This window comes from Leptidea sinapis, chromosome 43 (genome assembly GCF_905404315.1).
Source record: "Leptidea sinapis chromosome 43, ilLepSina1.1, whole genome shotgun sequence".
Lineage (NCBI taxonomy): Eukaryota > Metazoa > Arthropoda > Insecta > Lepidoptera > Pieridae > Leptidea > Leptidea sinapis.
The window spans coordinates 2,343,952-2,354,973 of record NC_066307.1 but is presented as its reverse complement, the minus strand read 5'-3'; the positions used below and the strand labels follow the sequence as shown (position 1 = coordinate 2,354,973).

The 11,022-nt window shown below is 32.0% G+C and overlaps 1 protein-coding gene across 1 annotated transcript; it reads right to left on the bottom strand.

Moving 5' to 3' along the window:
• Positions 1–2,029: 2,029 nt before the first annotated feature.
• On the bottom strand, positions 2,030–10,461 carry LOC126977111 (uncharacterized). The gene is made up of 5 exons (XM_050825814.1): positions 9,318–10,461; positions 8,321–8,543; positions 5,653–5,782; positions 4,480–4,581; positions 2,030–2,106 (listed from the first exon to the last, which is right to left on the bottom strand). Exons 1-5 carry the CDS (start codon positions 10,335–10,337, stop codon positions 2,100–2,102), a joined length of 1,482 nt encoding a protein of 493 aa, XP_050681771.1. The 5' UTR covers positions 10,338–10,461; the 3' UTR covers positions 2,030–2,099.
• Positions 10,462–11,022: the final 561 nt, after the last annotated feature.

Here is an 11,022-nt window from a genome sequence, read left to right as displayed (position 1 = left end):
CCTTATCTAAAACTTATGTATTAAGCTTATTTTAGAAAGTATGTAAAAGATATGTTTGTGGCTAACACACATTATTTTACAACACACCAAATTATTTAATTAACAATTACATTATTATTTTTTTTTTTTTTTTGAGAGGAGGAAATACGGTTTATTTACGCCCCGGAACGGGGCGTAATATGTCGGACTCGAGTGTCAGCGTTCGCGGGCACCCCATACCGACTAAAACCTCCTCTGTGCTGTTAGCAGCCCTGGCTTTCACAGCGAAGTAGGACGTGGGCCGTGGAGGCCGCAAAGACTACGCAACAACAGTCACGGGGCGTCTCCTAAGGAGACTCGAACCTCAGACCGGCTGTGAGCTTGTGGGAAGAAAACAATTACATTCACATCACATACGATAAATGTTTGTTGACTTCATTATTTCGTATCTGTTTCTAATTCTAGCCTTCTGCTGTTTTAGGAATAGCTGTTAAAATATAATACCACATTCAATAAGCACAAAATTAAAAAGGACGATTTTCTTCGTTATTATCTTATAAAAAAAAATCTAGGTACCACACACATTCAAATTAAATAGTACACCTGACTTTTATTTTAAAACAGAATTAAAACATTCTAAAAGTAAATATAAATAAAATATGTTTATGTAATATAAAGAGTCTTTCGATACAGAATAATTAATTATCAATTGTTATCTATTCCAAAAACTTAAGACATCAAGACAACTGTCGAATGCTCAATCCTTTCAGGTTTTTCTTCAATGAACGAAAATGAATTTTCAATAATGTTAATAAATTAATTGCTCGTGATTCACCGCAATATCTCAAAGGGGAAGGCTTCTAATTCGTCTGGTTCTTGCGCTGTGTTTGATATCCACGATATAAGACGCCATATTCCAGTGTATTGAGCTGATTGCTCTCCCACGGTGCGTCGCTCTTCCTGTAATATTCATTTCACTTCTAAAATAACACTTTTAAATCACTTCAATTACAGAAAATTGTGATTTGTGTGCATTTGGATTGTTCTTAAATATTATAATTCCAGAATTGTGAACTTATACTACTCTTAGCGCGTTTTGGTTAAAAATTATTAAAGTGAATTTTTACGACACGCGCGCACACCGTCACGAAAATTCGACACCCTGACGTTAGCTGGTCAACTAAACCATTTGTATCATACTTCAGCCACCATTAGCCTCTTGTAACTCATTTGTCTCAACCCACAACCAATGGACGAGAATTAAATTAAATTAAATTCGAATCTGTACAAGTTTGAAAATAGTGTTATTTAATAACACGTTATTTAACTAAATTATGCGGTATGATATTATTTTCATTGGTTGTATTTAACACCTTCTTTATAACAATTTAAAAACAAAATTTTATTAATTAGTTTACATTTAGTATATGTAACTTACTCGTGTAAGTCGTGACGTTTGTAATTAAAGCTCAACCTTTTCCGGAGTGGTGGTAAATTCTTGTAAGTGGCTTGATTCTTTGGCTTTGCGTATAGATGTGGTGATCTCTGCATCTGCTACCGCATTTATCACAGGGAGTGCTCAGAGGAGCTGTTCGCGTTGATACCAGCGGGTGAATTCCACTACCGGACGTCAAAAAGCAAAATACCACCCGCATCACGTTTACGTCTGGTATTGGACAACCACGCGTTGTCTTTCAAGTAATTTCTTGCCTCGCACAGCCACAATCAATTACCGGCTGCTGTTTTCCCGAACCGATACAACTTTGAGACTCAAGAAAATAGCAAGGAGGAGCCTTTAAAGCCGGCAACGCATTTCTTGACACCTGATGTTGCGGATGTCCATGGGTGGTTGTCTCATCACTCTCCATCCCGTGAGCCTCTTGCCCGCTTGCCCCCTTTTATAGAAAAAAAATGATAGAATGTTACACTTTTAACGTTCATAAGTGTTATCTCTTTGACCTCAATGTATAAATTGATTATGATTTCATTCACGTACCTGTAAATAATTGGCGATTAGTTTCCCGCCAATGAAGAGTAGTGCCCCGTGGACCGGATCTTGCGTCTCTCCGTTATATTGTGGCAAAGATAGGCAATAAATGTTTCTAACTTTGTTCTTTTGATTAAGTACTTTACTGAAACATATCTTGATAAATAAAATACAAATTAACAAAGTGTACCGTCCTATATCTCCACACGATTTCTTACGGTTTGAGTAGCTATGGGCTAACTTTTACTAGGAATAAAGTTAAAATCAAAACTTTGCAAATGATAACATTAAAGCTTTTAGTGAACAGAAATATAAAAAAAGTTAAGTTTAACGGGAACTATGAACGCTTGTTTAACATCTACAAAGTCAGTCCCTGCGATCTAAGCGATGGTTATGTTAATTAAGATCTGATTTCACTATAACATCTGTGAAGGCAATGTATGTGATAACATTCTCGCCTCAAACCAAACTCGGATACAATTATTGATATTTTTTATGTTTATAGTTGTTCATCTCGTACTATGTTTAAAAATCATACAAATTAGTTAGACCACAACCCCTCTTATTTCATAACAATACAATATTATATTAAACACTTATAAATTATTTTCAAGATTTATCAGACATAGTGTATTTAATATGATTTTTAACAGTGTTTATACAATTTTTAAAACCGTTTATATCAAATAATATAATATACTACAGTATAGACGACCCGATACCAAATAATGATTGACCAATGTTGATAACAGCACGTTAACGAGTTAACTCCAAGAGTGGCTGGCTGCTTACGACTGGTTTATCAAAATCGGTAACAAAAACAATAGATTCGATTTCCTTTTCTATCTTACTGCATCCCCGTAGAGATGTTCTTCTTACACGCTTTGTTTGTCTATACGCTAGTATACAAGTATTTAAGCAACTTGCCGTTAATTGTTGATTATATTATTCAAATTTAATATGAGTTATTAGCAGCATCATTATGAGGGTTCTGCTGAGCTTGATTTAAGTTATTCAACTCTATTGAGCCGGTCTTAGTAATTATAGTGTGGTTACTTATTATAACGAATATTATAATTTCATATTAAATTTAATCAAAGCATTTGACTTGTTTAGCACGTGGAAGTGACTTTGAACATAGTATGCGGTGTTTGATGTCAACTCCTATATTTTTTTGATGTTGGTAAAAGTAGAGTCATAAATACTTGAAACATTTGGACCAGACGCTTTCTAATAATAGAATACCTTATTTTGTTAGTCACACTATTCCTTGTGTAAACTTATTGTAACGTTATTTTACTTTCTGAGTATTTTTATAATAATAAATTTTTGCTTTTTTAGTCTAAGCGACGATAATTTCGTAGCAACGAATAACCCTTTGATTAGCGCATGCATGCACAAAGACTAAATCACATATAAAAAAATCACTTATCCTGAAGATATAGAGTAATTATTGAAGTTTCATCAGTCCATTGTCGTCGGTTCTTGATAAGTATGCAAAGTTTTATTCTAATCCGTAGTTTTGAACTAGGTGAAAATCACACACACATTAAAGGTTCCGTTACATAGATACATACCAAGCATTGGCTGTTAACTACGGTGGCGAAATAAAAAATGGCCGCTTTACAAATTATAAAATATTCCATTTTTATTTTTTTTATGGAAAAGGAGGACAAACGTACGGGTCACCTGGTGTTAAGTGATCACCGCCGCCCACATTCTCTTGCAACACCAAAGGAATCACAGGAGCCTTTAATGAAGGTCTACGCGCTTTTTTTGAAGGTAACTATGTCGTAATGCGAGTTTTATGACTAACTTGTGTTGTTGAATGTGGACTAACCCGCGTGTAACGCTTGTGGTGTCAGGCTACCTGTTATAGTTAATAAATCATTGTAAAGGCATAAAAGGCATAAAAGGCATTTATTTTCTCAAAATTGATTCCTTTAGAATTCTTTTTGATGTCATTTCTTATACTACTAGATACTACTACCGCTTCGGAAACAAATGGCGCTCTGAGAGAGAAGAAGCGGCGCAAGAAACTCTCCCAGCATTCTTTTTTCTGCGCTCTTTTCAATAAAAAGTTTCAATATTTGTTGGATACGATTACTAATTATGACAGTAATAAAAATCATCATATTCACGAAGCATTCTTACACAAACATTGAGTTCAAGCTCTGAAACAACGATAATTTATATTTATACAGTTTATTCTTTATTACTTTTTATGAAATAATTAATATCATTTTAACACGACTCATATATTCGATGCAGCACGTTACAAAGTAATTTGTTATGTACATTGTAAAATACTCTATTTGATTGAAAATAGTGGCCGTTGAGTTTCTTGTATGTTATTATTATTATATATTATGGTAGATTCAGTAAATTAAAAGAAATTTTTATAGTGACGATTTAAGTAAGCGCTTAACTTAAGCCTAATAATTGAATAAAGTTTATTTTTGACATTGACTTTGAACGCTAGCTAACCAAGAGAATATGAAAAATTTGTTCACCTGTAGTTTGCATCGCCAGGACACGAAACAGATTCCTTGAATACCAAACTCTGATACCACATCAGCTGATAATTAGCAACATCAAAATCAGTGCCACGATATCTGTAATTGTAAAAACAAAATTTCTTTCGGATCATTTTTTCGTAAATCGAATGCGTCGCAATCTTTTTTAGGATTGTTGAGCTAAACTTGACATTAGGGTTAATTTTTTATTCATTTAGTAGAAATTTTCTATTTAATTAAAAACAATTAATTATACTATTATAATTATGCTTATTTCTTTTTAATATAGTCTAGATGTATTTTAAAATAGCAACCAGATATTGGGTAAAACTTCGAAAAGAAACAAAAATTCTGTGCACTTCACTATCACGTCGGCAACCGATAAATTTTGAAGTCCCCGCACCCACATTATATTTTGTATGCTAACATCCTATTGTCTTTGTTCTGATTTGTACAGAATTTAATTTTATTTAATTCTAATTTGTATGGACTTTTATTCTATTATAAATTCAAAGTAACAAAATAAGGCGAGAAATCGAATGAGATCGTGTGGGTTCTGGCGTTGAGCAGATATGTACTATCGATGTCTCGCTAACGTTACTACTTTAGTACATATGTACCATAATATTATGGCATAATTATTAGCACGGTAAAGGATACAATAATAATACTTATATCATTTATTTCAGTTTCATCCGGAGATTACATCTATATATTTTGTTAGTAAAATTTGCAAACTTATAAAATAGTATTAGTAACTAATGCTATGACTGATGATATTATTGTTATGCCTGATCGTAGTTTTTATTGGACAAACTAAAAATAATAATATATAATAATAAGTACTCCTTTTTTTGTTTTTTGTTTAAGTTTTCTTTAAATTCTAGGTTTAAACGCAAAATAAGAAGCCAAAGACAGTTATAAGTTAATATTCATTCATCAGCACATGTGATATTTCCTTTTGTAAATTGGTTAAGCGGGGCTCACACTATCCGAGTGCACTCGAACGAATTAATAGTATAATATGAGTAGTGATCCGACTGCACACACTTTGCGGGGAGAGTGAAATCGCTGACTTACGATTGAAGGTTGTGGAAAGACTTAGATATTGATTTTTTTTTTCAAATAAGAATTCATACAAAATAGCTAAAAAAGAAATATATGTTTTACTTATCTAATCCCCAGCCAACAGCGTTTCCTAATGAGCCTTCGTTTTCTGTAGAATATTGATGAGACATCAGGGTGACAGGCGCCCAACCTCTGCACGTCTCGGGCATCGAATTCACAATTTGTACAACGCCTGTGTATCATAAATAATGCACACATAATTTGGCTTTACTATAATGATAACCAGAGTTGAAATATCGTGTAGGAGTTTTTATACTTTATCAAAAAGAATTCATGTAATATTTACAAGACAAATAATAATAAACGTAATGTAATTTCTTCTTGTTGTATAATATCTTGTATATTATACTAATATTAGAAAGAGATAAAGTTTTGTGAGGTTGATTTTGAAAGCCACATTAATTGAGCGATGTCTGGTTCATGTCTCATGCTCGTGAACTGGTGGTAGATGGATGATTCTGTCAGCGGGAAGCATGTTTTTCTTGATAATATCTAAGTTATATTTTATTTATTTATTTGCATCGCCAACACAATAATCACTAACTAATTACGTGAAATATTATTCTAAATAAGTCTAAGTGTTATTGCACTTACAGGCAATGACATCATGACCGTTTCGAAGAAGTTTAACTACAAACACCGCGACATGAGAATTTTATATATTAGATACACTATAATTATAAATTAGTTTCTATAAAGTGAAAATTAATTAAAATGAACAAAACTTATTTACTTAAATACGGCAGAACTTAAATATTACATTATATGAATTATCCTTGGTGAACAGCAAATTATAAATCTGTCTAGCAACATCAATTTCCGAACATTATACCGAAAATCAGAGAAGTTATCATTAAAAATGTCTATACTTCAATCAACTTTCGGAAGGCTATTATAAGTGCGAACAATTCTATTAAGAGTACGAAAGTGACCTAGGCAAGACATTGCAGTATTTGTTAAAAATGTATCGAGTCTGCTGATTCTCGGGAGTCTCCTGGGAGCGGATACATTAATTAAACGAGAGAATTTCGGGGCATTCAATTCCACTGTTAACAGTTATTTCTCCTATCAACAAAATAAACCTATAACAAAACAACAAAGAGACAATCCAATATATTCCTCCTACAAACCAGTCAGTGTGTTATTCTATTATTATTATTTTTCTTATTCTATTATTTATTTTCAAAACTTCATGGTTCAAATGATTCAAAAATAATGCACAATATTTTTGTATATTTGGAGTGTGTGAATTTATAATATTAACGTACTCATTTAGGCTTGGGGTTTTAATTAGTAATCAATTTTTATTTTTATTTGTTTCACTTAAATATCACGATTCTTTTGATAATTTTTGTATATTGTGTGTATTGCGTGAGTGATATATATTGAAATATTCCGAAACTAATTATAGCGTGGTTAAAATCTTACTTATCACATCGACTACTGTTTGTCAAACTCAGTGGATATCATTCCAATGAATTTCAGCAACTCTCTGGCGTCCCCCAAGGCTCGCATTTAGGTTCTATTCAGACTTTTTATCAACGATATCTCCAAAAATATAATTGATCCTAGTTATGAATATGCTGATGATTTAAAAATATATATCGAACAATGAATAGTAGTAGTAGAAAGTAAAGTTAGTTTTAAAAGCCACATTGATAATATTGCACAAAAAAGTCAAAATTGCTTGGTTTATTTTTCGAAACACTATAGATCCACTGAGTCGCTAAAAATACTGTTTAAATCTTTAGTAAGACCTATCCTTGAATATAATTCTGTAATTTGGTGTCCATGCTATAAAAAATACATAACTCTAGAATCAGTGCAGAAAAAATTCGTGTCTAGACTCAGTTATATCGATAAAACTTATTATATTTATAATTACCAAAAAAGGCTAATTAAACTTGAAAATGGAACTTGTTCCCTGGAAATGCGTGGAAAGGCGGCCCTGTTGATTTTTCTTTACAAACTCATAAACAACCTTATAGACACTCCAGATGTTCTTCAAAATATTGGCATTTGAGTATCAGCATTTAATTGTCGAATAGGTACTTATTCCTCAATATTTATTAAATTTTATAGAAATATCTAGGGATTAAACTCTTCCATTCAACTAATATGTGTAAGCTATAATAAAATATTTAAATTTGATCATAATATTGATATTTCTTCAAATTTTAACTTTTATAAACACAGGTGTCCTTGTCATTAAAAAGCTTAAATATAGATAAAAATTATAATATGTAATTTGTAATTATTTAGTAAATTCATTATTTTTATTTAACTAATTTATTTTAGCATTAGTTTTTTAATTAAGTAACGTTGTGCATATCTTTAATTTAGATATTTAAATAGTAACACTTATTAGTGCTTTTCTTATTCCAATATGTTAAATTATGTATCTAGTTGGTAAGCCTTAATAAATAAATAAGATAAATGACTTTGTTAATGATACCACTTATTGGGAACTGAGCGACCGCCCGCCCACAAGCTATTAAATAATAAATTTTACTGTACGATTTTACATTGTTACGATATTTTTATACAAAAAAGAAACATGCTGAGTTTGTTGCGCCCGTTCTTCTCAGGTCTGAGGCATACCTTTTGGACTGGGTTTTTTACTTTCAATAAGTGATTTAATATGCTATTTTGAATAACATATTAGAGTTTTTGCATTTTTGAATGCCCTAAATAAATAAAACTAACTAACCAACATTATAAAGTCGTTGCTTCGAAGGATCTTTTCTATTAAATTTTGGATGAATCAGCTTTTGCTTCACGTACGATATACATTCCGGCATTCTCCAGTTAGCAGAACAGTAAGCCACGTATGCAGATTGTTGTGCTTCGTATTGATTCTCGCGATGTCTACATAAACAAGAGGCGGATGCCAATAGCCAGTGTGCACTTATAGCGGCCGCATCACAACGTAACTGAAATAACATTGCAATGTTTACCTACAATCTTATGAATATTATGTTCTAAATTATACACTACTGCAGAAACATTTGCTCTGAAGAAGTTTAAAATGTTTTTTGGTTTTAAGGATGTCTTTGAGAAAATATTTAACGTTCTTCTGAAATACATCGCTTGACTAATTTCTAGTCACCTTGAAAATGTATTTATTTATTGGCGTTTACAAGTTTACCTTGAAGTGCAGGATACCTAGGAGGTGTGTCATAAAGGCGGTTTGAGCAGAACATCGGATATGATCGCGAGGCGATGATCACTTAACTCAAGCTATTCCACATTGTGCACTAAAATTAAAATAACAACACTTTTTTATGTTCTTAGAAAAAGATAAGTTAATATTTGGAACCTAATAAACTGATAATGATGACTATATTATTATAAAAATTTGCCTGTGTTTTAGCATTTTGTTCAAGTGTTAAACAGTCGTTCGCTTATCACCCCAGCTCACATCGTTAATACTAACAATATAATATTATGGTTTTATTTAAAGTGCGAGAATTTAATAAATCGCAGTATGAAAGAAAAACTGTGATCACTTTTACGGCTTGTAAATATTGCAACAACTGTACAACTCTGTCTTGCTTCATCTGTACCAACAATTCAAATATAACTTATTCATTTATATACAATGGTAAACAGATGGAATATTGCTAAGATTATTCATTATTTGTTAGCATTGAATGTAAACTAACCTTCTCACATTGCTATCCTATTCGATTTAAACATTAACTCACCTGCAAAGGGTCATACACATAAACTGCTACGAAAGGAAAATCAGACCAAGTCGCACTACCGCTACTATATACCGCTGTTGAAGCAGTTTTTGGTGCAGTTGTTGTTTTAGCATACAGCTTCCCGTTTTCTTTATGTGTCGTTTCCTCTAATCTGATAAAGTTTTCGGCTGGAAATGTACTTGTAAATGCATGTTTCTTAACGTATTTTGTTTTATTACTGTAGTTCTGATTGATCAAATCATTATCTACATCTTCTAGATGAATTTTTTTCCCGCTATCGATCTGTTTAGTGAATCCATATGATTCAGGAGTATCTCTGTCGTATAATTCAAAAAAATATATTTTATCGTTAGACACTTTTGATATATCCACTTTCGGCGTAGCTTCCCCTATTGTCATCATTTCTTCTGATGTCATCCCCTCTCGGATCATCGTTAATTTTTGTGCATTTCTTGTTTCTAAGCTTATGTCTTCAGCCATACTAAAATTTAGAAAATTGGCTCTATAGTCGATGGTATAATTTGTTGGATTTGGAGTAGTCTGTTCCACTTGTATATAATTAGGAATTGTAGCCAATGTAGTCGTCACATTAGCATTTGATATATTGCTCAAAAGTGCTTGACACATTCCAGCAGTTGATGGACTAGGTGATGGTATCGTGTCGCGTGTTGCATATTTAACATTAACAACTTCCAAGGGTGTTTTTAAAGCATCAAATAATGGTCGATTTCTTTCTTTATTATAATAATAAGCGATGCTGCTTTGATTTGGTTGTGTATGGTTTTGTAGAAAATTAAAATGTTTTCGTTTATTTCTATGATCATTTAAATCAGAATAATAAAAATCAATATATCTTGGCGTGGAAAATTCTTTATTAGTGGGCTTTATTGAGAGCAGTTTATTATTATTTTGTACCAGCAGATTGGATCCCTTTTTCCGCTTTCTGAACGTGTCAGTGAATTTTATTGATGATGGAGTCAATTCATCGTAAATAAATATCTTAGTTTTCCTCCAGATCATGTTTACTATTTCATATTGTTTTTGATTTACTCCATCATCATTCACTCTCTTGGTCACTCCTATTCTTTCAGTGTGATTGGTTGTATTATATTTATAATTTTTCACAATGCTATCAGTTCCTATAATCATTTCCCCGAAGACACAGTATAATAAAATTTTATTAAAACACACAGTTTTTGTTAAAACATTTAATTTAAACATTTTAATTTCTTCGCCAACTATGACAAAATCTTGTGTAACAAATCAAATTGACAGACTAAAGTTTTATTGACTGTTATTGAAAGCATTGATAGGAGTTGTTTCTACTTTATAGTAGATAGAGTCTGGCCAGCGTCGTGAAAGTCGAATTTACATGAAATCTAAATCTTAATTACCTTATACTTTTATTTATAGAGTCTGGCTAGTAAAAGCTGAACTCAGCTATTTATAGGAATGGCAATCTTCTATATATAAAAATAAATTTCTGTTCACTAGTCTTGCTAAAACTCGAGAACGGCTGGACCGATTTGGCTAATTTTGGTCGTGATTTATTTGTGGAAGTCCAGAGAAGGTTTAAAAGGAATTTGAATAAATATGAAAATGCTCGGAATTAAGTAATAACAACAATTTTGCTTTTCCTTTGATGTGTCCCCCGTGTACAGAAATCAAAATGAAAGAATAGTTTAAAATGAATAACTAATTAGAA

Bases quoted from the DNA above. Each gene is read 5' to 3' on its own strand.
- LOC126977111 (XM_050825814.1), bottom strand. From the start codon at position 10,337: ATGATCTGGAGGAAAACTAAGATATTTATTTACGATGAATTGACTCCA. The intron at 8,544-9,317 runs GTGAGTTAATGT...ATGTTATTTCAG, and splicing joins ATGTGTATGACCCTTTGCAG to TTACGTTGTGATGCGGCCGC. The intron at 5,783-8,320 runs GTTAGTTAGTTT...TATGATACACAG, and splicing joins GCAACGACTTTATAATGTTG to GCGTTGTACAAATTGTGAAT.